The following is a 24,656-nucleotide window of genomic DNA, read 5'->3' on the forward strand; positions in this document are numbered from 1 at the left end:
TTTACAGAAAATTGAGAAGGTCACAAATGAGTTATTTTATATCAAATTACGATTGATTTACTCTTGGGGGATCTCAATTTCGCCATTGTCGATCTCCTTTTGAACGTCGTGAGGGTTCTTGCCGTCAACGGTGCAACCAACAGAGAAGGCAGTACCGAGAATCTCCTTAACGGTACCAGAAAGCTCCTTAGCAAGAGACTTGAAGCGCATAGTACGGGCGACCTCAATGATTTCGTCAAGAGAGACATTGCCAGAGTGAGCGACGTTCTTGTCCTTCTTTCTGTCACGAGCAGGCTCCTTCAAAGCCTTAATGACCAAAGCAGAGGCAGAGGGAACAACCGAGACAGCGGCTTGACGGTTTTGAATAGTCAACTTGACGGTCACACGGAGACCCTTCCAATCTTTGGTAGCCTTGGCAATATCTTCACCAACCTTCTTGGGGGACAAACCCAAGGGACCAATCTTGGGAGCAAGGGTGGAGCCACCGGCGACTTCACCACCGACGGCTCTCATAAAGATGGTCTTTACTTCATTGGGATCGAATTTAGGAGGCATCTTGGGTTGTGGCTGTGGGATCAAGCAAGAGTGATTCTGTGTGTCCAAAGGGAAGACCAAACAACAGTCACAACCCTACCCTAAAGATTTAAGGAGATGGTAGTTAATTCTCAAAATTTAAATAGACTAAGTAAACATGAAATTTAGAGCTCAATTTATGTTCAATTGACTACTTTGATCTTCGGGTAACATTTAAAAAATCAAATATTTGGAAGATATTTGAAACGCAAGTTTTATGTTTCCACTACATATGTAAATAAGTCGTAAATTGTACGCAGCCTCAAACCCAAAATCGTAAGTCGTAGACACAGTTGATTCTGAGGAGGTCATTTTGTCCCCTTGAGACATTGGAGATAACCCAAGCACGGCCTCATAATATTTAACGGCATAGTGCTCTAATCCAATAAAATGATATGCTTTTCCTAAATTATAAAGTGCCTCTTGCTTCTCTCCTAAACCTTCGTTAACCCGAAGATCGTAATACCTGTATAAGAATGTAAATCCCTGAAGAATTTGATAATGTCTATTATCTGACAGTCTCTGCATTGCCCGATGAAGGTAAGCCAAACCAAGTGAAAGATTGGTAATTGGACAATCAGGATTAATTGCGAAAGCACGACTATAGTAATTAATTGCAGGAATCCAACTTCTATTGCGAGCCATAATATGACCATAAAGTAAGACTAGCACAGGATCATAGGATGTGGGAACGGTAGCCAATCCATCGTCGTTCTTTACCAGTGTAGCGGCTCCAGACACTAAGCTGTTGCTCATTAACTGGTCCATTAGCTTAATAAGTCTAAGTAGAAATTTTTGATTTGCGCTATCAACAAAAGCTCGCGAGCATTCATATCCTTGACTTAAAACAGCTGAAAAAAGTCGGTAAGTGTCTTGCCGAAATTGAAAAGTTGTGAAAACCCAACGCAAAGGAGTTAATGCCCCTTGGGGATCCCGTGCATACATGGAGCATGCCAGCATGCACCAACGTAAATTCTGGCGTTTTATGGTATCTTGATCAAACAGGATTGCCCCCATCGCTGTTGTCAGTACATCATAAGCTTGTTGGACAGAACCAACCTTTGTAAGTCTGAGAGAAAATTCAACGAATAATTGATACCACGCGTCGATAGAGACGTTGCGAAAATAGCCCGTTCTCAGTATTGTATCAAGATCGAGATCACCATATTTGGTTCTAGTAAGAGAATCGTTTAGCCGATTAATCATGCTAGTTAATTGATCATTTAAGCTCGCATACCGAGTACGTCGAGTCAGCAATCCTGCTCTAGCTCTAGCTTTTTTCTCCGATGGAAAGAAAGCTTTAATACTCACAAACTCATCGATCAATTCAGAAGCAATTGCCAGCCATTCATTCAAACTTTCACTTACATTTTCTTCCTTTTTGAGTGATTGTCGCAGTATATCTAACTTATGAAACCGTCTCTGAGTCTCTTCTGTCTTCCAAATTGTAAACTGCCTAGCCTCTTCTTTAGACCTACTTATCCTTGCTCTTTTTTCCCATTTGTCTTGAGGTACTTTTTGATTTCCAACGAAAAGTTGCGAACCGACGTTCTTTTCATGGTCCTCATTTTGGCTTTGCTCTCTTTCTAACTCATTGATGTTTCGTCTTTGTTCAAATATATTCGTAACTATTTCCAGTGCTGCATCGCGGTTATCCTGTAATTCATTAATCTCTGCCAGCTTTATCAAAGCATTGGTATTGCTATTGTCAACGATTAAAATTGCCTCCATACATTGTTGAGCATGTTCATATTCCTTAAGTTCCAAGTAGCAGACACCCATGTTGTACCACAATCCAATGTTTTGAGCCGGCTCATGGTTGCATATTAATACAAAGTACTCCAAAGCTAAATCTAAACGTTCAATATCCATATAAGCTTTCGCAATATCGTAAAGCATTCCCCAAGCATAATCAGGAGGTAAATTTTTAATGACTGAGAAATGCAACTCGGCCTCTGGAAGCTCCCCAGTTTTTAATCTTGCAATTCCAAGTTTTGTGCGAAAAAGATGAGGAAGTAAATATGCCTCTTTATTAGTATGCTCTTCAGATGCGTTAGGAAATTCGCGTCTCCTCTCATCCACATCCCATTCCCGGTCATCATCAAATTCGTCCCAGAAAGACTCGGACTTACGGCCACGAAACCATCGTACACCGCGATTAATTAAGCGGATAAGATTTGACCATTGGTGGTCTAACAATAAAAGTTCAGCATATAAGTTAAGAGTCGGTAAATCGAAAATGTCATTTCCAATAGGTGGAGCGGGGTATTGATAAAAATATTTCCAAGCAATCTCGAACTGTTTTAATATTTCTCTTGGGGCATGAATTTTAATGTAGATCTCTGCTAGGTTTTTCAATATAGACGCGTTATATGGCGAAGATTGAAGTAGGAATTTAAAGCCTTCAGCTGCCTTTTTCAAGGAGCCATGTTCCTTATTTAGAACAGATCTATTCCAAATGTATTTTTTTAGTTCCGACTTATTTGGAGGTTTCGCAGAGACGGCTCTGTTGTAACAATAATCTGCTTGATCCCAAAACTCTAAGCTTTCGCTGAGTTTCGCACAGGTGAACCAAAGTTCATGATCTTTCGGCTTTAAATGTGCAGCCGCCATCCAAGCAATTAAGCACTTTTCAATATTTACTCTTCCATTACCCCTTTGACGATGACATTCACCAAGCATTTTCCAAGCCGCAATGACATTATTATCAATACGAACAATCTCTTCAGCTAATTTTTGGGCTTCGTCGAAGTTTCCTTCTTGCGCAAACAAATGATTCGCTAAACTCAACATTTGTTGCACTTCCACCGAGGGAAGCATATCAGCTCGACTAACACGTCCTCGACCTTTATGACCTTTACGGACTTTTCTAAATCCAGCAACTGCCTTTAAATTTTCTTCCCATTCCTCGTTCGCAATGTCGTCCTCGGTTCTTGAGGCTGTTTTACTAAAGTTTGATTCATCGTCACTGCCTTCATAATCTGACTCTTCGTCTGACCAAAGGCCCTCAGCTTGAAGGGCAGAGGTATCTCCCAAAAATTTTGCATCAACTTCAGATACATTCCTAGCCTCATCGACAATTTCGCTTATATACCCGTTTAGATCTTGCATTTCAGCATCAAAGTTGTCAGTTGTATCATTTTGCGTTTCATTCATATTGGAATCCACATAGCTATTTCCACCATTTTGAATCATCCTTTAAGATGCTCAATCATGCTTTCAAATCGGTCTGTTCCTTTTGCCTACTTGAAGTTGGCTGTTTTCGCGTTGGCGTTGGTGAAGGCAAAGTTGAAGTAAGTCATTATAGAAGTACTCAATAAACAAAGAGGTCATGGGTACCACATATCTTGTTCTACAATTGACTAATTAATATGAAGTCAATAAATATTAGTCCTTTTTTCCTGACACCAGTTATTTTACTTGCAACATTTTTGAATTGCAAACTTGACAATTTTGATGTTGTCAAAATACCTAATATCTGTAAGAATTTGGAAGATCCTAGTCAATCAAATAGTGTTTTTCACTTTTTTTTTTGGAAAATGGCATCTCAAGGCTTTTCATGTTGATTGACCTTTGTCAGTGTACACAGAGTATAGTATCGAAACCTTTCATAAGCAAACTAATAAGCTATATTAAACAAACGCAGATCAACCCCATCTTCGAATTGTTTTGAAACGAAAATGAACGAGTTAACAAAACAAATTTCCATAGTTGAAACTTTTCGTTGAAACTGTATATTAAATAAGATTTTTTTGGTATGTGAACTTATTTAGTAATTAATTAAGCACACATCCAAAAAGGAATGTGAGAAGAGTTTTGTGAGAAAGCAATGTTTTCCTGATACCTTGAATCCCTTAAACTCTTCATGCTCAGCAGGCTTATTACAGGTGTCGTAAATTCTAGTTTAACTTTGCTCAACTCGAAGGAAAAGCAAATTCAATTTATCAAAATTTCCAATATATTATAACGTGGTTGAAATTCTCAGTTGACCTGCCATTACTTTCAAACGTATAGAATCGGGTTTACAATGTATAAAATATTTACTACACAGATGATCAAACAATAAAACAAAGTTCTTCATTATTATAGCTAATGTGTTCAATTTCCTCTATGTTGTATTCCCTAGATCAATGTTCATTTATTTACACAGTTAACGACACCTTGGATTGTGTAAAGATTTTAGCACTGAGCGTCGCAAATTATGATTGAACTCGTTAATTCGCAGTCCATCATATTGTGAGTTCTTACCATAGGTTTAGTTGGAAATCCCCATGTTGAGTTATAATCGATTTCGGGGGTATTTGATTCCTCAAATTCATGCGTTAAAGCTGTTCAGATATGCCTCTACCGCATCTACAAGCGGTGAAAAAATTGAATCTTCCGAGAGACCCTACGATGTAGGGATGCTTCTACGACCAAAAACGAAGTTCGAGGTATGTAATATTAACACGAGGGTTACTTTTTATTTATCAAGCCTTAATTCATTTTTTACTAATTCTTATCAAGATTAAAACTTACAAACCTATATCTCCTGGTCTTCGTCATTTAAAAAGACCAGTTAGTGATTACCTTTGGAAAGGGAAACCTTTTCGACCTTTGACCGTTGCAAAAAGAAAAAAAGGTGGAAGAAATGAAACAGGAAGAATTACTGTAAGGCATCAGGGTGGTGGACACAAACAACGTATTCGTCTTGTTGACTTTGAAAGAAAAGTACCGGGTGTTCATCGAGTGATTAGAATTGAGTATGACCCTGGTAGAAGTGGTCACATTGCCCTTGTTGAAAAATTGAATTCCGAAACAGCCAACAAAAGTTATATTTTGGCTTGTGACGGGCTTCGCGAAGGCGATACAGTTGAGAGCTTTCGATCGCTTTTGAAGACTGGTTCTAATGGCGAGCCAGTAGAAATGGACCCCGTCCTAGCTGCTGAAATTGAAGATGGAACTTTTGCAGCAAAAAATTTGAAGCCAGGAAATTGTTTTCCTCTCAGATTAATTCCTATAGGAACTGTCATTCATGCCATTGGTGTAAATCCAAATCAAAAGGCAAAGCTATGTCGTTCTGCTGGCAGTAGCGCTCGTATCATAGCTTTTGATGGTAAATATGCTATCGTTCGTCTACAAAGTGGTGAAGAGAGAAAGATTTTGGATACATCATTTGCTACCATTGGTGTTGTAAGCAATATTTATTGGCAACATCGCCAGCTTGGTAAAGCCGGTCGTTCACGTTGGCTTGGCATTCGTCCTACGGTTCGAGGTACAGCTATGAATCCATGTGACCATCCACATGGTGGTGGTGGTGGTAAAAGCATTGGTAATAAACCTTCTCAATCTCCTTGGGGTGTTTTGGCTAAAGGTGGATACAAAACAAGAAGAGGTAAAAATGTTAATAAATTACTCGTCCGCGATCGTCCTCGTGGAAAGGAAAAGCGGTAATCATTTTATTAATGATCTCTGTCTTCATGACTTTTACATTTCTATGTTTTACATTACCGTAATGCATTTCAATTTTCATGATCCCTTCTCCATTTTAATAGTCGATGCTATTACCTATCCATTTGTGGACCAGATGCATTTATGTATAGTTATTTTGTGTCGACCGTCATTTATCGACGAAAAATTTTAAGCATTTTTTAAGAGTTTAGCTCTTACAATTTAAATCTGTATTGGTAATTTTTGTTCATCACAACGTTGCTTAAAGCTAAGGACTATCCCATTCAAAATTGTCGTTTGCTTACATCTACCTTAAAAGGGTTATCGATATCATTCAGGTACCAAAAGAGTATTCTATTAAACGCAGAAAAGAACGGTTTTATTTTAATATGGCCAACTAAATAAAAAAATTTTATTTATAAAATTGTAGCTAATTTAGCATATTAATTTTTTCTTGCCTTCGTCCAGCGAAAAGCGACTTAAAAGCGGATAAACTGGGTATTTAATATTTCTCTACAACACAATTAACGCTTGGAAACCCTGGAACGACGGTCTCTCCTTGATTTGCGTGGCTTGCGTCGAACTTGGAATATTCTTTCCATCAGTGTAAGGTCAGACACTTTAGGACCTAGTCGTTCATCTAATGGCGAACCCCTTTCATCTTGATTTCTACTGTGCGAAAGTGTTAGTAATTTGAATATAAAATTGAGTAAAAGGAGATTCTCAAAAGTAGAGGAAATGATTTTTGAAAAGTATGAGTGCACCCGGACTAATTTGGTTTTCACAAGTTATACCTTTTAGATTTGCTCTTCTGAGCCTTTTCTTCTCGAGGATCACCGTGAAACAGATAATATCTCGAGTAAAGATGTGCGCTTTTAACCTTCTTGTCTCCGTAGCGGGCGTAACGTATTTTGAATTGACACGTCGGTACAGTTGGGTGTGGTTTCGTTTGATATTCCAATTCCTCTGAAAATTCTGTCGGAGACTCCATAATTAAATGAAATAAAGCATTTCGTGAAACATCATCATCCGCATAAACAACGTTGCCTATACGCGGTTATAGAGTTAGACTAACCCTTTGCCAGTTTTCGCTTCTTACATTCGTTATCATTAATCCATTCAATTGTACATTGAGATTCAGGAGCATAAGCTGAAATAAATCCTTTGACTTGTTCTTCTGAAAGATTATCGACGCCAGCTAGATGTAAAGCTGTTTTACGCAATGTAGTATCAGCCACCACTTCCGTTTCTAATGGAGTACTAGTGGCGTCGGGTATCAATGATTCTTCTTCAATCTGAGTCTCTGCAACGATATCCATTTAAATCTACTTCTCTACAACTGCTTCGCAGACATGCAGTTTCCAAAAGAGTGAATGTGCCGTCCAAAGAAAATTACGACGCGCTATAATTTGCTATACGAGAATAACGAGAGATGAAAGATCCCTATAGGCAATGTAATCGGTACAGTCTCCTATAATGAGTGAAGATCGGAAGTCAAATGTAATTTGTATTTAAAATTAAGAAGGAAAATGGAGATTAAATCGGCTTTTTGCATGTAAGGCTCGTTTGTGTAAGAATCTACAGTACGCTAAAGCACATTGAATTGCGTATTGTTATTTACAGAAATTTATGGGATATTACAGTAAAACCTAATAAGATTTACCTCTGGGACACCGTATGTTCGAGAATGAGACATGTAAACATAGCTTCCGCACATTTGCAATTTTCAGTACGAAACATTAATTCTTGCGCTTTTCAAAGATATATGAGCTTTGTTTAATTAGTTTTAGCTGATTGCTTAATCAAATAAAAGATTGTCTATCTTAACACCATTCGTTTTCTAATCCCGGCATTTGTCTGTGAAATTTTTAAAAATTAATTGGAATTACTCTACAAGCAACTTATTCAAAGAAGGAATAAATAGATAATAATCATTACTAGACAGAAGACTAATCGCATGGAACGTTTAGCTACTCGATCGAGCCATGATGATCCATATTCGAGGTCTTCCCTTCCAACTTCGAATGCCATTAATAGCAACCATGAGTCAAATGGTTCTACTTTTTCTTACGTACAGAGTTTACGCCGTGCAAAGGCGACTGTCTGGAGTGATATAGGCCGTGTGGCTCCTTTACACTCTAGCCCATCAATCAAAAGTTCATCACAAAATGGGAAGTCTTCCAGCAAAGGCTTAGGAGGCATGCGCTCAAGGGTATTTTCTAGCCAGCATCATGGTGTTTATCACACCCGTCCTGCTTCGCTTCATTCACGTACAATGGCTCCTCAGCACACCATTCTTACTCCACGATTATCTGCTACCGAAGGTAAGGATGACGATGAGGACGAATTGGTAATTTCGACATCGAATACTGCACCAACATATATCTCAATGATTGAGTCTTCACGTGCCAGCTCAACCCATAGTGGGACTGCACCTTCCATTATGGGAATGTCAATACATTCAAGAGCAGACTCCAGAGCCGAAACTACTCAATCAGACGGCTTTGAATCTCGTAGCGGATCACCTACTCATGATATTCAATCTTATCTTGTCAATCGACGAAGCAGCAGTTCTGAATCTTCAGACGAGGACAGTGCTGAAGAAGGAATGAAACGTCTAGTAATCACAAATATGGGGGACAATGATGAATTCGATAGCGATTAGTGCAGTTATTTTTCCATCGATATCTGATAAAGTATTATTATTTATTATGGTGCTATTCCCTCACCTAGTTTAATTGCTTTAATTCGTTTACTTTTATTCGCATTCTTTGGCATAATCAAGCATTCCTTCCCCTTTCTGTTCTATTACGTATTTCTTTCATTTAAAACCCGGCATTGTCAGCTAGTCTCACATCTTTAATCAAAACATGAAATAAACTATATCAATATTATCATCATTCTATTTTTATTCATTTGAAAGCTATTCGGTGCTTCCTGTTTTAATGTAACATGAATATCAATAACATTTTAATTATAGAACCTATAATGGTTTAGGTAGTGTGGAAAATTGGGTAAATATTTTAAAGTCCGAGATTCATAGATTAAATTGTTCAAAAACAAATATTTTATGCCCAACGAAGACTATTCTAGCAGACCAAGAAGCAATGAGGTATCGTTTTCCTTCATTATCTTTTCAGCCATTAAACTGCCAACGTTCTTCTCAAGAAGACCACTAGCATTTGGCGGAAGAGTTCGTTGATTTGGTAATTGATCATCCCGCAGTAATAGCAAAGCGTCGTACAAAGCATCCATACATTTATTGGCCTCGTAAATCTCCTCTTCATTTCCTTTTTCCAAGGTTTTCCGAACTAGGACTTCGTAAACTTTGATATTGGGAACGACGAGGACTCTAATAGCTTCTTTCCCCATAGTTTTTAAGCCTTTGATGGCACCATAATGAGTGGAATATGGCTTGGTGTTATCCAAAAATGCTTTGAGTGCCGTGCGAGTAACGCGAGGCTTTAATGTATAATACACATTACCAAATCGATCACAAACAATCCCGAGTAAAAAAGCAGCTAAGTCTCTTAGTGCATAATGCTCGTGATTATTAGGATCACTGCCAAGGCGCTTCGCGACCAAACAAGTAAGGATGGATGGCATGAGTTGTTGGACGTAAGGCTCTACAAAAAGGTTGGGGTTATCAAGAAGGGCCCAGGCCATGTGCATTAAAGTAGTAAGAACCACAAGATTTCCTAAGTTTCGAGTTACAGAATCCGATAAAAACATTATGAAGTATGGTAAAAGTTGGTGTAATCCGGGGTCGTCACGTAAACTCGATAGGGCAGCATCACGGAGCTCAACATTAGTTTCATCAAGCAATGCACTGGTAATACGCTCAAAATAAAGCTGTAACTCTTTGGATAGCACATGTCGCACCAACGGTTTTATCTCAACGTTGTCCATCGAAGTGACACCGTTTCGAGCTTCTTTAGCAGCAGTTGAAGCACCTGGCATAACCCCTGAAGTACCCTTGGATGCCCATTCTCCAACTGTGTGATCTGAGGGAGTTGGATTTTGAGGAATGGCTGGCTGCACACCTTCGATGGCCAGCCAGTGTGCACTGTAAGAAATGTTTCTAGGGACTTTAGGGAGAGGAGCGTTTATGATTTTTTCAAAATCCACTTCCTCATCATCAAGGTAGTAAAGGGAATTTTGGCCTGCACCTACAGCGGCTTCATGAAATTCTAATGGACGAGAATTATTGAAGCCGTATAACGGCTCAACATTCAACGTCCGTAACGCTGAAGAGATATCTGCGCTAGTTAAAACAGTTCTTTTAGAATGAACCATAAACTTAGTGGCTTCCTAAATCAAATACTGTTAGAGAATTATGTTTAATGTCAGAATAAAGCAGACTATCTAGCAAATTGAAAGGCATCGTAAAAAACTAGCAACAATTTTTTAGTTATTTTAGCCTCTTCCAAAGAAAGTAAAATCTCATAGTCTACTTTCACGAAACCTACCTGAACCACCTGATGAATTCTATATTCGAGATCCATTGCAATAGCTGCTGCTGGTTCATCGGCAAGATTGCCAATCCCAAGCATTTCAGCAACATCTTTGATGGATTCAATATTCCATACTGTCAAGGACATGACTTGGTAGTAAGATGAACGATTTATGGATCAATGAGTGAATTGCATCTGCAGAGAAGTAGTTAACGATGTTAGAAGCAACTGCTTTATTTAACATACTTGTCAGCAATACTACACTACGCTATAATACACTACGTTGCGTATCACTATATGTCACATGTTCTAATTATATATCGTACCATGTATGATACGATATGGAGATTGATCTTAATGATAATCTATTAAGATCTATATTATCTGAATACTATAAATAGAGCTACTGCTGAACCTCGTTCCTCAGTTCAGTTATGAGCTATATTAGTGATAGGTAACATTATAACCCAGTTAATACAATACCTATACTCAGTTGCTACTTATACAACCTGTGTATTGTAATATAATAGATCACAAGGAAAACTCACCGCAGTTCTACGTATCCTTAAATCAGATACCAAACTGCGTAGCTTACAAGACAGTGAGCTACACTAAAATCGCTATTAAACATTACGTTACGCATCAAAATACACTACATGGAATACCAATTAATCTCAATTTGTTGAACAATAGCAGAAGACTATATGTTTGTTTACTAAAACATCCATTGATATTGATATAAAATAGTAGTTAAAATTAGAAGTCTAGATTGAACAGAGCATCATTCTCAGTCCAGTTATTAGCTGTTACAATGATAAATATATTATCACCCACCACTCACAATACTGTATAACGCAATATACTGCTTCTACAAGCTAAATATAATTTAATGTAGCCTTAAAAGGAATTAGAAACTTGAATTGTTGACACTTATCTAGTTGCACCGCAAGTCACCCCGCATTGCTAAACGTATTTAACCATCGTTATTTTTCGCTAGTCGTCGTTGGGCTGCGCATCACCATTTCAGGCACGATTTCAGTGATCAGATCCAAAAACCCAACCGGCCACCATCATGCTTGGGCATAATATATATGAAGAAGACGATGCATTTAATCCATTCGCAGATTCCGTTTCTCCACTGAACCCTCCAAAAACCGACCAAGAGCCCTCAGCTGAAGGAGTGGAAGAAGAGTCGCCGAATGTTCAAGCTTCTCCACCAAAAACTCATATCTATACATCTCCTAGGAAACGAAGCGTCAATTTGAAATCTCTTCCGTTTGAAACGTTAACTTTGGATTCTGCACCTTTAGGTCCCTTGCAATTTTCTGATGCACCTTCTATGGCACCCGAAAACAACCGTTTGGAAGTTGGTTTAAATACAAAAATTAATCCGTTAAAAGGATCTAGTCCCGCTTTGAATGCAGATTTTTCTGCAAATAAGCCTTGGATCTCAGAAGTGAACTCCTTTTCCCCTTCTCCTATCGGAGCAACGGAAAATCCCACTATACCAAATTCAGAACAGACGGTAGATACTTTAGACGCTGCCTCATCTTCTGCTCCAAATTTTACACACACTGTCTCATCTGCCTCCTCCCAGAAGCAAGGTTCAACCTCATTAACAGATACGGAGAATCAGAAGGCGCACCCGGCAGCGGCACCTCAATCTCTTACCCCGTTTTACATCCAAGTTCATGACCCTCATACCGTTAAGGAAATCACTAAATCGCATACCGTATATTCGGTTTCCACTCGTTTAGAGGAACACAATCAACCTTCTGTTAGCAATGTGACTGTACAAAGACGATATAATGATTTTGCTTTTCTTTATCAATTGCTTTCTAATAATCATCCGGGTTGTATCATTCCTCCCATCCCGGAAAAGCAGGTTGTAGGCCGTTTTGATGATGAATTTATTGAACAGCGACGAGCAGCCTTGGAGGTAATGCTTCGCAAAATATCTGCCCATCCGGTTCTACGTGATGATTACTCATTTAAGTTGTTTCTTGAAGCAGAGACATTTGACCCTAGAATGACACATCGTACTACTCTCATTGAGAGTTCATCAAGTCCTTTGCGCTCAGGTCCCTCAACATCTGGTTTACTTGACTCATTCACCTCCGCCTTCCATACCTCTGGATCTTCTAAATTTTCCGAACAGGATCCAATTTTAATTGAAGCAAAGGATACACTTGATTCGTTGGAAACTCAACTAAAGTCGGTTTATCACGCGCTTCTTTTATCCATAGATCAACGCATACAGTTCGCTTCAGCCATCCATGATTTTGGCGAGGCTGTTGGAAATTTATCTTTAGTTGATTTAGAGCCCACCTTATCATCCAAGTTTGATGGTCTTTCCCAACTCCAGGTAGAGCTTCGATTTGTACAAGAACGTAAGGTTGCTCAAGACAATTTGACACTGGGCACTACATTGGAGGAGTACATTCGGTACGTGGAGAGTGCCAAAAATGCCTTTACTACACGTCAAAAGTTGTGGCAGACATGGCAATCTTCAGTTCAAGCTGTTTCTCGTGCTAAAACTCAACTTGAGAAATGTAAAAAGCAAGCGAAATCTCAGCAAAAATCACTCCCTTACTTGGAAGAACAATACGAAAAATATCGAGCAAAAGCTGCTGATCTGGAAAAAGAGTTTTCGGAATCAACAACTCTGTTAAAACGAGATTTGAGTTCTCTCACAACCAGTAGAGTTGATGATCTCAAAGCTAGTGTTGAAACGTGGTTGGAATCTGCAATTGAATCTCAAAAAGAAATTATTGAGCGTTGGGAATCATTTTTGGATCAATAACGACTCTAATTTTCCCTATGCACTCTTTTAATTTTTATGTTTTTCTTTCGTGTAATATTTCTATCCCATATTCGTATTAATGTATTTCCAACTACCGCTTTATTACTTTGCACTTCTCTAGCTGACGATTTCTATTCTATTCTAATTATTTTTTTGCAATTTCCCTTTTCGTCCATGGTACTTCATTACTTGAAAAGAAAATGTACCTTAAAATATTGCATTCTATCTACTAACCTTACAGCAACCCTACACTCCTTTGTAAATAAATAACTTGTGTATGTTTTTAAAAATTGTCTTTGTTACTCAAGCCTTTTTATATTTGTTTATGTTTAAACGCTTTTTCCTGCTTAAATTGTGTTACTTATATGTAAAAGCGTATGCAAAAATTTGTTTAATAATATGGTGTATGACTACTTTATGTTACATATTTATTTGTCTTAATTTAGACTCGTGATTCAAAGCTCTCAAAACGATAGCTCAAAAAAATGTTCATGTAGGAAACGTTTATCATTTTGTATCCTAAGGTTTATTCATATTTTTTAAAAAAAAAAGTGGATTTCGCTTTCATTAATAATCTCGTTATATCAATAGCTAATCACATAATCAAGTGCGAAATGGAAAAGCATTTAATCAATTCAATGCCGGATATCTGACTGTTGAATCGCAATGTCTTCAGCCTTTTTGAGGAAAGGTAAAAGCTTTCCATATTCTTCATAAGTTTGGGCGGATGGTTTATTCATGATTAGTTCAATTTTCTTGGACTCATCCCAAGATTTGTTTACATATTCTTCAAAGGTAAATCCTTTTCCATTCATTGCATATGCAGCCTTGATAGCGCCCTAAATTGATGGTCAGTAACTATTAATTAACAACATTTTCCGTTCACTTACGCCAACAGCACAGGCATTACTACCGCCGTGTTTTAGCCGATAAACATCACATCCCAAAACCTGGCTAATTTTAAACACAATAGCCTCGTTACGACTAGCTCCTCCTACAACATAAACACGATCAGGTTGTGGTATACCAGTTAGCAAAGGAGTAATCCGCATGCGGATATCAAGATTTTGACTTTCAACTATGGCAGAAGCATCCTCATCTGGATAATCCCATGATTCTTCATCTTTATCCACCTGATACAACTCGGTGCCTTGGATTGCAAATCTCCACGTACCCGGTCCAACTGCGGGTAAAATCTCCCTTTGTGGATAAAAAAGACCGAGCTGTTTCTTTTCACCAGCACCTTTAATGTTGGGGTTCAAAATCGATTCATTAAAGCGGTCCCAACTGGTATTGTCCGAAACATTATATTTTTCATTGATTGTGTTTCTTACCTGTTCCCGCGCTAAGCTACCGTTTTTATAGCATAACATTACCATATAATGCTAAAGTCCATGTTAGTTAGAAAACCAGAGAAAATGATGAGTTTTGAACAACTACTTCACCAAAAGAAAGTCAAGTTCAACTTACGTTCTGCGTAACAGGATGAGCAAACATGTGATACTCTGGAGAACACACATAGTTTTGAGTAGCCATTAGAGCAGTAGTACTAGTACCCAATGATAATAGTACATCTTTTCCCGGTCTTAAAGGAAGGGATAAAATAGTGGCAGGGTTATCTCCAGTTAAAGGAATGATTTGACAGTTAGGAGAAAACCCATACTTCTTAACGAAATACTTCCCAATTGGTCCTAGATGTTTTGCCCCGTTAATCTCAACCGTACCTAGTTTGTTAGCCAAGTCGGGTCCTTTAGAATTACCAGCAACTTCTTCCAACAAGCGAATATCGAATTTCTCATTCTGAATGTCCCAGAGATTCATTCCACAAACGTCACTGATGTCTAAAGGTGCCTCGGTTTGCAGAAGTACCGAGGCTAGAAAATTAGAGACAAGTGCAATTCGTTCGGTATTTTCGTATGTCTCGGGGTGCAAACGACGAAAACGCTTGATTTGGGGTCCAGTAAAGCGTAGGTGAGCTTTAGACCCAGTAAGGTCCGCTAGTGCTTTGGCTCCACCAATGCAAGATTCAAGCTCCTCGCATTCTTTGGTAGTACTGGCATCTTGCCAATTTGGAGATGTTGGATGAATGAGACTTTCCAATTGTTGTTTTAAAGAAGATTTGGCATCCAACGAATTGAGGGCTTTTTTACTTCCCTTAAGCAGGAAAACGCTTGCATGTTGCTGACCGGCACCAGATATAGCTTGTATTTTGCTAACATCCACAGAAGCCTTAAGTCTCTCAAACAGTAAATCGATGGCGTCTAGCCACATACATACTGGAGCAAAAACCTCATATCCATTCCTGTAGACCCCTTTGATAGTGTTGTAATCACTTAGATCCCGATCAAAATCGACGGCAACCTCTTGATGCACGTTCAAAGACTCATCAATGACCACGCCCTTGAGCTGCTGAGTTGAGAGATCCAAACCTAAAAACATATTCACAAAAGTCAAATCTTTAAAATGACTGTCGATATATTGTACTTAAGAAACGGAAAGAATGAATTTCGACAAAATCAAATTAACAGAAAAATCTCGTTTTAGCGCCTTCCTTAAGCTGTATTTTCCGCAGTTATATGTCTGATCAATATATATATCGTTAACCATTGACATCCAAAAGTTCTAGCCGTGACTTATGTCCGTTTTTACTTACGATTATGTTCGTAAAAATACCTTAGATACAGTTTACCGAAACCTTTTCAAACGTTAGCTTAAAAAAACTCAGAGTGTTGTTGGGGTAAGGTACCTTGTTTACTCTAGAGAAAAACAACGCGTTGGAAACACGTTTGGCAAAAAACTCTTTGAAAAAAAGTGATATTCGTTTCAAAATCGAATATCAATATAAAAAAATGGCTGAAAAGTTTGATACTGACAAGGAATAAAGCTAAAAACTCTTGTTTCAGCAACAATTGACTGAACTCTGGGAGAACACGAAAAGAAGGAGAAATGAAGTCGTTTACTTAAAAAATCGTTAAAAAGTTATTACTTCAATAAATTTAATATTTTCTTGTTTGTTAATTGTACTCAGAACTGAGCAATGGTATGTAATAAAGCAAGAAATAATACAAATCCTATATGGTTGTGGTTAGGCTTCGTTATCACAAAGATCCTGAAATATCATTTTAAGATATGCGTAATGTGCGTCCTTAATTTAAGCTTAGAGAAACGAACCACTTACTTTCGTTTTGTTAAGCTTATTTTTTTCAATGAGTAACATGTTTTTTAGCTAAAACAAAATGCTACATCTCAAAAGTATGAGGCCGAAAATATCTTTAATGAAAAAACCAGCATATTTTTTAAAATGAAGCTGTCTAAACATGAACAGTTTATACCGAAATAAATTCCTTTTCTTTTGAAGTTAGAGACCCTCAAATGTCCGAAAATAGTTGTAAGCTGGTAAATCGCTCTTATTATTTACTTTTCCAAACCTTCAATAAGCCATTTCTCGAGTATGGCACGAAATCGCTACATAAACTTTTTCGTTAATTGATCAATTGATTAAACAAATTCCAAGAGTTTTTGGAGCGAAGAATTAGTTTTCTTTTAGCAAAACATTGTCAGTTATGGTGTCGTAAAGATAGCGTAATCTTTACTTCTGAGTCTATTTTTACAAAATCAATATAGCTAAGCCAGGGGTGGCTAGACGTTTAGCTGTACGGTTTTTTTTTCTGCGTATTGTTGAGCGAATTCTATAGTATTTGTTTTGTCGTCAAGGGCATTTGTATATGCATACATAATGCCCTCAACAGTTGCTTATAAGAGGCTTACTCCTTTGTTCTTTTCCAATTTCTTTAAAACAAAAAACTTAAGTACATAAATTAGCCTTCTTTGGATCTCTTACCTCTGCAGATTGAGAAAGGTAGGTGAGAATGCTGCACGCTCAATTCACAAATTTGCGACTGTTATTTAAACAGACCTTCTTTTTTAGTTTGATTTTAGTCGCTTTTATAGTTGCCTATGTATTTCATCTTAATTTCATTCTAACAAATTAGATATTGCACAATGGAGGAAACTTTGCCCAGTTATGAAGCCGCAAGTGGTGCAGCAAACCTACAAGAGGTAAAACCACAAGTTCTTCCCTTGGAAGAGATTAAAAAAATTTATAAAATTAGTTACTGGTGGTTATGCAGCATTGCGCTCATCCAAACTTGGTGGGTACTGCTTGGTTTACTTCCAATATTCTTTGCGTTGGAACATTATGAAGTTCCCTACAAGTGGATTTTTATTATCGAGATGCTATACTACGAACTGTATCTCACTCTTTATGTTTGCTGGTGCTGTATGTTTTCCCTTTGCGTAAAACTATTAAATAAATTGCTAACCATCTAATCGTCTAGATAAACTCAGATCTGATTTTTGGAACGAAGCGGCAAAAAATCGCCCCAACGAGGGTAACTAAGCCTAACATTTTTTGTACTAATCCATTTTTAGAAAGGTTATCTGCCCTTGGTGGATGGGATTTCTTACGCATTCCGAAGAAAAGGGTGTTAGTGTTACGAGATGCCCAGTCTGAGAAGAAACAAAACAACGCTGATGCTTCAAATCTCGTCTAGAAATATTCGTAATAAGCGCAAATTTAAATTTTTACTTTCATAAAAGTTATATGTTATATTATACATTACTGTTTCCGGCATATCTTTTACAATTGACGAAGTGCTATTAATGCAATACTTGCAACAAGCATATTTAATTACGATGGAATACATTCCTTTCCTTTTAATTGAGAGTTTTCTTTTCACAAAAGTTAAAGTTTACTGTCTCGTATTCTAATTCAAGAAAAATAAAAAAGATAAATTAAATACAGAGAATTCTGTTAATTTGCTTTCACACATGCTAAGATTCAAAGTTGGTTGGGTATAAACCTCAAAAGTCTTATGCATGCATACATGTCAACATAGTAAAAATAATTTCTAATGTAAATTAACGAATATGGCAACACTCGTCACCCAAGCCGTCTGCTATTATGAGTACTAATAGTATTTTATTCCACCATTAACAAATTATTTTTTAAAGAAAAAAAGTGTATAAAAAAAGACCATAAAACTTAAAAACATCAAAACACCCCATATTAATACATTTAACCAGTTCCGGTAATCTTTTTACCAAGCCAAGTACTTCTAAGCTTCATGACTCGGAATACGTAAAACAACAAAAGCACCGCAAAGATATTGAAGAACACATAACCAACAAAGATACCCAAATTTCTCCAGCGATGAGTATAACGCATACTAAACCGCTCCAAAAACTGGTCAGCGGTTTGATATGGACAGTAACTGCATGAGGTTGTAGCATTAGGATTTAAGAGGTTTCCAGCAGCTGTGTTATTAGTTAAGAAAGCACTCATATATTCACCGCATGTTTGACCGCTAGGAGGGTTGATAGTAAGCATCTCATGAGACTTGCATTCAACTGGAAGTCCATGCACCAAATCAGAAAGTAATCCTTCGATCAAATAGGTAAACGGAGTCAACGAATGCATCCAATGCCAAAATCCGACCAAATTACTATTAGGCTGCAGAACACCGTTAAATGTAATCACGAATGTGAATAACAAACTGTTGACAACGGACGCTGTTTGAGCATTAGGGCACGCACTGGCGACAGCTTGGCCAAAAGTTGAGAAGTACATTTGGAAGAACATATAAAGCAACCAAGCGTAACCAGTTTTGTCACCAGGATGATGAATATGCTTATAAAACTTGATTGGATAAAACCAACAAAGGAAGAAAAGCGTGCCAAACACCAGGTTAAATGGAATTTCTACTATAATGGCTGAAAATACGAATGCAACCCAACTGTAAATATTCGAAGGCTTTTCTCTAACTTCAAAGACGTTACGCAACTCAATAAATTTTGGTTGAAGACCATTAATCAAAGGAACTGCAAGAACGGTTGCCATAAACACAGCGAAAAGCTTGTTCTGAATATTCTGTACACCGAGACCTTGATTATAAAATGTAAATCCAATAAATAAACCAGCGAAAATATCCAGTGCTAATTTAGACATCAATATAGAGGGCTCTCTCCAATAAGACTGGAAATTTCTGGTCATGACCATTTTGACTTGGAACCACAGAGGCATGGCGTAAGTGCTCCTATCTTCCTTTGACAAAGTCTTTTTATCCTCACTGTTTGAGAATGAAGCGTTAATTTTGTCTAGCTCTGCACTAATGGCTTTACGTTCTTCTGAGTTATTCCAAACTTCATGCCAATCACGATTAGTAGTGGCAGTGGCACCAGCACCAATAACATCTAAAATGTATTCAGCTGGATTACCGTCGTCAGGACAATGTACTGCTCCATGAGATTCAAAGTAATTTAACAAAGTCTTAGAATGTTCTCCTATATCACCAAAGTACACTGTTTTACCACCTTTCTGTAGCAGTAACAATCTATCAAATTGATCAAACAGTACGGCACTGGGTTGATGGATTGTACAAAGAATTGCTTGACCAGCATCAGCTAATTTTCGCAAGAAACAAACAATGGACCATGCAGACTGACTATCTAGACCAGAAGTTGGCTCGTCTAAAAACAACAATAAAGCAGGCTTCGCAGCCAACTCGACACCAATGGTTGCACGCTTACGTTGTTCTACGTTCAATCCGGAGCCAGGAGTACCGATAATTGCTTCAGCATAGCTCTCCATTTCCAAAAGTTTAATGACTGATTCGACATATTCGTACTTTTCCGAAAGAGGAACGGAAGCAGGTTGACGTAGAGCAGCACTGAAACGCAACGCTTCTCTAACCGTAGATTCACCAATGTGGACATCCTGCTGTTGTACATAACCAGTGCGCCGTTGGAAAGTTGAATCCAATCCTCTACCATTAACCAACATGTCGCCAGTTACTACACCAGTGTCAACACGTTGAGCAAGTACATTTAGTAAAGTGGTTTTACCAGCACCGGATTCACCCATCAAAGCCGTCAATTTACCTGGAACAACAAAGCCTTGCACACCATTAAGTAACCGGCGATGCTCACCTTTTATTTGAATGTCGTAGTTAAGATTTCTCCAGCTGAAAATGTCATGGCCTTTTTCAATTCCTTCATATTCCTTGTTAAGCTCTTCTTCGTTGTCCGGAGACTCTTTAACAACGTCACCACCTTGAGTATCTTGACCAGTTTCTAAATCCAGCGGTTTTCCACCTTCATTGACAGCTGCTTTTACAGCGTCAGGAGCATGGCCGCGGCGAAAGACCAGATATTCACCTTTCAAATCGTTGAAATTAAGAGTTTCACTGGCGACGATGTTGACAAATACCAAGAACGCATAATATCCAATAATAATAGCCAAATTTCTCCATAATTGACGCGTCTTGTAGTTGAAACTAATATACAAGTAAGTTGAGCCGTCAACGTAATCTGTTCCAGGTTCTGCAGAGGTGACGGGACAGATTTTGTTAGCTACAGGATAATTGTCATATCCACTACCGTACGGAATCAATTGAGAGCATTCGAACTGTCGTGCCTTGAATTCATTAATCATTAAAGACTCAAAACCAAATTGCAACGGGTCGAGATAAGCAATCCAGCGGAACCACCATCCAACGTCGATATTAGGAATAGCATAACCAGTGTAAATGGCAATTGCAAGCACACCGATACCACCCAAAGCAGATGCAGATTCAACATTGGGCATAATTCCAGCTAATGATCGAAAAAAGGCAGACATACAAGTAGCACCTATGAAAAGGAACAAAAAGTAAGTCCAAAATCCGCCAGCAGTCCTCTTTAAATTTGTTAAAAAATACAACACAATTGAGAAAACCGAAATATTAATGAATCTGAAAGGTAGATCGACAATCAAGCTACTAATAACATCTGCAGCAGGATGGTACAAAGCAGAAGCTCTATGCTTAGCAATGATGGGTCGTTGGGAAAACATATTAGCGATTTCAGAAAGACTCTGAAGTGCGCAAAACAGAATAGAGAAGAAAAGAACACCACCACGTGAGAATACATCAACGGTGTTTAATTTCATATCGTAGAAAATAGAACCGATAATAAGAGATTGGAAAAGGAAAGCAAAAGCCATTGAACCAATATATGCAGGATCATTGATATATCTCTCCCATGACCTAGCTAAACAATACCACAACTGTTGACTAAAAGTCACAGTATACGGAGAGGTATCCTTAACACGTTTACTCTTTTCCGCTACCGCACTTTGACGATAGAGCTCATGCTTGGTAGTGGCAGAGATATCGCTTCCAAAGTTGTCTTTTTCGGGGGCTTCAGAAGAAGCAGGAGTAGTCTCGGTCCACCGTTTGTCATAGCTTTCCATTTCGGCCATAAGGTCAGCATATACAGAACTATTGCGCCACATTTGTTCAAACTCATCAGGGGTTCTGGGAACGCGATTTTCGAAACCCTTTCTAGGAAACCTAGCCTTCGGGTCAGAAATAGCAGTGAGGAAGTCAGGAGTTGTTTCACGAGGATGACAGTCAAACCCCATATCTAAGAAGTATTGCTTGGCTTTGTCAGCTGGTCCATAATAAATTTGCCTACCGGCATAAAGTACACAAATTCGATCGAAAAGTTTGTAAATCTTTTCCGAAGCTTGGTATGCAGTAACGAAGGATGTCATTTTAAGTTCATTGGCACAAGTGCGAAGGACATTGACGAACTCGAAAGCCGTACTAGAGTCCAAACCACGAGTACTATTATCCCAGCAAGCGATAGTTGGACGAGTAGCAAAACCTTCACTAATAGTTACACGCTTACGTTCACCACCAGAGACACCACGTACGAAATCATTACCTACCTTGGTATTGAAAGTGTGTGTCAAGCCAAATGCGGTAGCAATTAAATGCCTCTCACGACTCACATATTCTTGACGGGTGAGGTTGCAAGGACGGTTGTTTGGGGTACGGCATTTAGCCGCAAAATCAAGGGTTTCAGCGGTAGTCAAAGATGGGAAATGGACATCGTTTTCACCACTGTATAAAAGATCACCGGGGAAAAACTTTTTCATGTCGGCCTTGTCAATACCGTCATAATGAGTGGTTCCCTCGACACGCTTGTAGTGAACAGTATCGCTAGTAACTGAACGCAAGAAAGTGGAACATCCAGAACCTGGTTGTCCCAAAACCATCACCAGTTCACCAGCATTGGCAAGAGCATGACAATGACTTAAAATGGCTTTTTCCACCACTTGTTTTTCAGTGATAGCTCGATAAGGTTGTAAAAAAATATCAGGAAATGTTTTCAAAAATTCATATCCAGAACCAACGCCATAAACACTATGGTCGCGCATGCAGACACCACTACTACGAGTGATGATATCGTCTCGTTGTAAAGAATCTTTGTATGCTCTTAAATAATGCTTCAAGTTGAAGTTTTCCCCTAGTTCAAAGGGATCACCGGCCAAACGGTCGACCGATGAATCATCAGATGAGGAAGAATCCGAATTCGATGAGGATTCTGGGGAGGGTTCGTTTGATGAAGATGGGACGTAACTTTGATTACCTTTTGAACGGTATTCCTCATTAGTGTGTGATGCCTTCTCATTGGATGAAGGATTAGAAGAATCTAAAGACTCGTCAACATTCGAAGAAGAATCCTCGAAATGATCAGAGGAATTAGAAATACGCGTAACCTCGGTGGTATGATTTAAAGTACTGCCTAAGGCCTGACCGTGAGTAGTATCCGAATTTTGATTCATTTCGTAATGTAAAAAGGAATATAAAAGGGAAACAAATCAAAATAGAACAGGATAGGAAAAAAGAAAGTAGAAAAAACCGGAAATGATGTTTTATATTAGTAATTGAACGATTCAAAAGAAAAAATTTTGAAAACACCACGATACAATTGAAACAAGTTGAACTCTATAAATCGAGCTGAAAAAAAAAAGCAGATCGACGTCCAACGATTTAAAAAAAACGAGAAATGAAAAGTTTAATAAAATAAACGACAAAATTACCAAAACGTAAGAAGAATTAGAACGCTATTTCACAAGACAGTAAACTTCAAGTTGTGAAAATAATAAGAAAAACGCAAACGAAAGTACGTGAATTGAACGAAAACGCTAGGGAAAACGACCAACAACAAGTTTAAAAAAAAAGCGAAAGCGAATCGCAACCAGAAAGACTTTCAAACAAAATTAGTGAGTGATGATGAAGTAAGCAACCGAGCTCACTGTACACTGAAGAGAAAAGTTTTATTGTTTAACAAGTGGGTGAAGAAAATAATTTAAAATTAGGAGAGGAACGAATGGGGAATCGAACAGTACTTTTTAAGCTTGGCTTAAAAAGCAGTAAGATTACTAAAGGAAGAAGATAAAAAAATGAAGGATCTCCTTTGGAAAGTTCAAATAGATACTATAACAAATATAGATAAATAGATATGTATACGGTTGTATGTATAAAAAATATTTATCTATCTATATATATTTTATAATATATAGAAAGAAGGCTTCTTTTTTATTAGAGTGAATTTTCCCAAACGCAATAGGGGAAAAAAAATTTCGTTCTTGTCTGCCTGTGAGATTGCTCGTAATACGAATCGCCAATTCGTGTTGATTCAGACTCCTACTGAAAAAGTGAAAGACGACTGGTCAATAATACGAGTAAATGAAAGTTTTATAATAGGAGCAGGGATGAAAACCTAGCACCACAGGTATGCTTATGACAAGAAGGGAAGAGAAGGGGCAAATAGGAAGAAGAAAGAAGCAACGCCAATTTTTTAGAAGAGGAACTAGTTTCAAAGATAAGAAAAGCAAAATTTCCTGAAAAACAATGGCTTTTTGCAGGCCACGTTTCAAAAGAAGAAAGAGAATCCAATAAGTTTCCGCAAGAGGAAAGAAATGTATCTAGAAGACAGGTAGGAAGAGGGAAATGGAAATGCAAGGGAAACGGGAGAAAAGGTAAGAAAGCTAAAGCTTCCTGAACTCCAACAAAAGCTTGAAAACCAAACAAAAAGGAACTAAATCGAGATAACGGTCTCTACGAACTCAATAAAAACGACGTTTCGTTGCGCTTCAAAGGATAAACCAGAAAGCAAGTTGGTTATCGAGAAAGTAGGGAGCAATTTCTTCGTTCTTTAATATGAACTGCCAAACGCTAGGAAGATGATGTGAAAAAAATGGTGGCCGCTGACTCGCTTTAGTAAACAATTTCGTTCGGCGCTTTGACTCTCCGGAGTGATGTCATAGAAAAGCGATCGACTAAACACCGAGGAGCAAGCAAGCGATAAATTTGCCTTGTATAATAGTATGACTAAGACAACTCGATAATAAGAGACGCAACAAGAAAGAGAGGGTTTAGAGACGAAATGAGATGAAAAACCGATAAAAATGAGTGTAATATGAGAGAAAGAACAAAAAAAATTTCAATGAATTAAAAGCGAGATTCTCTTGAATCAAAAAGATTGAGAAAAGAGTCCAAAATCCC

At 38.1% G+C, this 24,656-nt stretch overlaps 10 protein-coding genes and 12 long non-coding RNA genes across 22 annotated transcripts, besides 2 other annotated features; 11 read left to right on the plus strand and 11 right to left on the minus strand.

Annotated features, from left to right (window-relative positions):
- Positions 1-11: 11 nt before the first annotated feature.
- rpl1201 (60S ribosomal protein uL11) lies at positions 12-569 on the minus strand. The gene has a single exon (NM_001022914.3). It carries the CDS (start codon positions 553-555, stop codon positions 58-60), a length of 498 nt encoding a protein of 165 aa, NP_587923.1. The 5' UTR covers positions 556-569; the 3' UTR covers positions 12-57.
- On the plus strand, positions 494-4,102 carry SPOM_SPNCRNA.6973. Its single transcript, NR_196314.1, has one exon. It is a non-coding gene; the product is annotated as a non-coding RNA (long non-coding RNA).
- Positions 748-3,857, minus strand: sfc4 (transcription factor TFIIIC subunit Sfc4; the record flags this gene model as incomplete). Its single annotated transcript, NM_001022915.3, has 1 exon — positions 748-3,857. Exon 1 carries the CDS (start codon positions 3,766-3,768, stop codon positions 748-750), a length of 3,021 nt encoding a protein of 1,006 aa, NP_587924.1. The 5' UTR covers positions 3,769-3,857.
- Positions 4,103-4,202: 100 nt separating the features above from the next.
- On the plus strand, positions 4,203-4,489 carry SPOM_SPNCRNA.6974. The gene has a single exon (NR_196315.1). It is a non-coding gene; the product is annotated as a non-coding RNA (long non-coding RNA).
- A 140-nt stretch (positions 4,490-4,629) lies between these two features.
- On the minus strand, positions 4,630-5,030 carry SPOM_SPNCRNA.6975. Its single transcript, NR_196316.1, has one exon. It is a non-coding gene; the product is annotated as a non-coding RNA (long non-coding RNA).
- rml2 (mitochondrial 54S ribosomal protein uL2m) lies at positions 4,835-6,405 on the plus strand. Its single transcript, NM_001022916.3, has 2 exons — positions 4,835-5,006; positions 5,080-6,405. The coding sequence occupies exons 1-2, from the start codon at positions 4,845-4,847 to the stop codon at positions 6,004-6,006; spliced, it is 1,089 nt and encodes a 362-aa protein (NP_587925.2). The 5' UTR covers positions 4,835-4,844; the 3' UTR covers positions 6,007-6,405.
- Positions 5,208-5,468, minus strand: SPOM_SPNCRNA.6976. The gene has a single exon (NR_196317.1). It is a non-coding gene; the product is annotated as a non-coding RNA (long non-coding RNA).
- On the minus strand, positions 5,589-5,906 carry SPOM_SPNCRNA.6977. The gene has a single exon (NR_196318.1). It is a non-coding gene; the product is annotated as a non-coding RNA (long non-coding RNA).
- Positions 6,345-7,359, minus strand: cbc3 (RNA cap binding protein cbc3). Its single transcript, NM_001022917.4, has 3 exons — positions 7,103-7,359; positions 6,798-7,050; positions 6,345-6,675 (listed from the first exon to the last, which is right to left on the minus strand). Exons 1-3 carry the CDS (start codon positions 7,320-7,322, stop codon positions 6,528-6,530), a joined length of 621 nt encoding a protein of 206 aa, NP_587926.2. The 5' UTR covers positions 7,323-7,359; the 3' UTR covers positions 6,345-6,527.
- A 348-nt stretch (positions 7,360-7,707) lies between these two features.
- Positions 7,708-8,987, plus strand: mug123. The gene has a single exon (NM_001022918.3). It carries the CDS (start codon positions 7,961-7,963, stop codon positions 8,666-8,668), a length of 708 nt encoding a protein of 235 aa, NP_587927.1. The 5' UTR covers positions 7,708-7,960; the 3' UTR covers positions 8,669-8,987.
- Positions 7,987-10,620, minus strand: taf6 (TATA-binding protein-associated factor TAF6). Its single transcript, NM_001022919.3, has 2 exons — positions 10,473-10,620; positions 7,987-10,314 (listed from the first exon to the last, which is right to left on the minus strand). The coding sequence occupies exons 1-2, from the start codon at positions 10,602-10,604 to the stop codon at positions 9,088-9,090; spliced, it is 1,359 nt and encodes a 452-aa protein (NP_587928.1). The 5' UTR covers positions 10,605-10,620; the 3' UTR covers positions 7,987-9,087.
- An 84-nt stretch (positions 10,621-10,704) lies between these two features.
- Positions 10,705-11,053: an LONG TERMINAL REPEAT.
- Positions 11,054-11,058: 5 nt separating this feature from the next.
- Positions 11,059-11,424: an LONG TERMINAL REPEAT.
- SPOM_SPNCRNA.1152 lies at positions 11,289-12,107 on the minus strand. Its single transcript, NR_150006.1, has one exon. It is a non-coding gene; the product is annotated as a non-coding RNA (long non-coding RNA).
- vps5 (retromer complex subunit Vps5) lies at positions 11,520-13,741 on the plus strand. Its single transcript, NM_001022920.3, has one exon. The coding sequence runs from the start codon at positions 11,530-11,532 to the stop codon at positions 13,258-13,260; it is 1,731 nt and encodes a 576-aa protein (NP_587929.1). The 5' UTR covers positions 11,520-11,529; the 3' UTR covers positions 13,261-13,741.
- On the minus strand, positions 13,733-15,821 carry xks1 (xylulose kinase). Its single transcript, NM_001355890.2, has 3 exons — positions 14,731-15,821; positions 14,151-14,645; positions 13,733-14,099 (listed from the first exon to the last, which is right to left on the minus strand). Exons 1-3 carry the CDS (start codon positions 15,697-15,699, stop codon positions 13,896-13,898), a joined length of 1,668 nt encoding a protein of 555 aa, NP_001342982.1. The 5' UTR covers positions 15,700-15,821; the 3' UTR covers positions 13,733-13,895.
- SPOM_SPNCRNA.6978 lies at positions 13,867-14,437 on the plus strand. Its single transcript, NR_196319.1, has one exon. It is a non-coding gene; the product is annotated as a non-coding RNA (long non-coding RNA).
- On the plus strand, positions 14,567-16,403 carry SPOM_SPNCRNA.6979. Its single transcript, NR_196320.1, has one exon. It is a non-coding gene; the product is annotated as a non-coding RNA (long non-coding RNA).
- A 196-nt stretch (positions 16,404-16,599) lies between these two features.
- SPOM_SPNCRNA.6980 lies at positions 16,600-17,113 on the minus strand. Its single transcript, NR_196321.1, has one exon. It is a non-coding gene; the product is annotated as a non-coding RNA (long non-coding RNA).
- Positions 17,114-17,262: 149 nt separating this feature from the next.
- Positions 17,263-18,068, plus strand: meu15 (the record flags this gene model as incomplete). The annotated part of the gene is made up of 3 exons (NM_001355891.2): positions 17,263-17,539; positions 17,598-17,651; positions 17,692-18,068. The coding sequence occupies 3 exons, from the start codon at positions 17,263-17,265 to the stop codon at positions 17,811-17,813; spliced, it is 453 nt and encodes a 150-aa protein (NP_001342999.1). The 3' UTR covers positions 17,814-18,068.
- A 156-nt stretch (positions 18,069-18,224) lies between these two features.
- On the minus strand, positions 18,225-24,341 carry bfr1 (plasma membrane brefeldin A efflux transporter Bfr1). Its single transcript, NM_001022923.4, has one exon. It carries the CDS (start codon positions 22,928-22,930, stop codon positions 18,338-18,340), a length of 4,593 nt encoding a protein of 1,530 aa, NP_587932.3. The 5' UTR covers positions 22,931-24,341; the 3' UTR covers positions 18,225-18,337.
- SPOM_SPNCRNA.6981 lies at positions 18,692-19,234 on the plus strand. Its single transcript, NR_196322.1, has one exon. It is a non-coding gene; the product is annotated as a non-coding RNA (long non-coding RNA).
- SPOM_SPNCRNA.6982 lies at positions 20,130-20,499 on the plus strand. Its single transcript, NR_196323.1, has one exon. It is a non-coding gene; the product is annotated as a non-coding RNA (long non-coding RNA).
- Positions 20,675-21,258, plus strand: SPOM_SPNCRNA.6983. Its single transcript, NR_196324.1, has one exon. It is a non-coding gene; the product is annotated as a non-coding RNA (long non-coding RNA).
- Positions 24,342-24,656: the final 315 nt, after the last annotated feature.

Source organism: Schizosaccharomyces pombe (genome assembly GCF_000002945.2).
Source record: "Schizosaccharomyces pombe strain 972h- genome assembly, chromosome: III".
NCBI lineage: Eukaryota > Fungi > Ascomycota > Schizosaccharomycetes > Schizosaccharomycetales > Schizosaccharomycetaceae > Schizosaccharomyces > Schizosaccharomyces pombe.

Excerpts from the sequence above, each read along its gene's own strand:
- rpl1201 (NM_001022914.3), bottom strand. The coding sequence starts at position 555 with ATGCCTCCTAAATTCGATCCCAATGAAGTAAAGACCATCTTTATGAGA.
- rml2 (NM_001022916.3), top strand. The coding sequence starts at position 4,845 with ATGTTGAGTTATAATCGATTTCGGGGGTATTTGATTCCTCAAATTCAT. Across the intron at positions 5,007-5,079 it reads GACCAAAAACGAAGTTCGAG|ATTAAAACTTACAAACCTAT; the intron begins GTATGTAATATT and ends ATTCTTATCAAG.
- cbc3 (NM_001022917.4), bottom strand. The coding sequence starts at position 7,322 with ATGGATATCGTTGCAGAGACTCAGATTGAAGAAGAATCATTGATACCC. Across the intron at positions 7,051-7,102 it reads ATGGATTAATGATAACGAAT|GCAACGTTGTTTATGCGGAT; the intron begins GTAAGAAGCGAA and ends AACCGCGTATAG. Across the intron at positions 6,676-6,797 it reads CAGAAGAGCAAATCTAAAAG|TAGAAATCAAGATGAAAGGG; the intron begins GTATAACTTGTG and ends ACTTTCGCACAG.
- mug123 (NM_001022918.3), top strand. The coding sequence starts at position 7,961 with ATGGAACGTTTAGCTACTCGATCGAGCCATGATGATCCATATTCGAGG.
- taf6 (NM_001022919.3), bottom strand. The coding sequence starts at position 10,604 with ATGTCCTTGACAGTATGGAATATTGAATCCATCAAAGATGTTGCTGAA. Across the intron at positions 10,315-10,472 it reads GAATTCATCAGGTGGTTCAG|GAAGCCACTAAGTTTATGGT; the intron begins GTAGGTTTCGTG and ends TATTTGATTTAG.
- vps5 (NM_001022920.3), top strand. The coding sequence starts at position 11,530 with ATGCTTGGGCATAATATATATGAAGAAGACGATGCATTTAATCCATTC.
- xks1 (NM_001355890.2), bottom strand. The coding sequence starts at position 15,699 with ATGTTTTTAGGTTTGGATCTCTCAACTCAGCAGCTCAAGGGCGTGGTC. Across the intron at positions 14,646-14,730 it reads CTCATCCTGTTACGCAGAAC|CATTATATGGTAATGTTATG; the intron begins GTAAGTTGAACT and ends CATGGACTTTAG. Across the intron at positions 14,100-14,150 it reads GTAATGCCTGTGCTGTTGGC|GGCGCTATCAAGGCTGCATA; the intron begins GTAAGTGAACGG and ends CCATCAATTTAG.
- bfr1 (NM_001022923.4), bottom strand. The coding sequence starts at position 22,930 with ATGAATCAAAATTCGGATACTACTCACGGTCAGGCCTTAGGCAGTACT.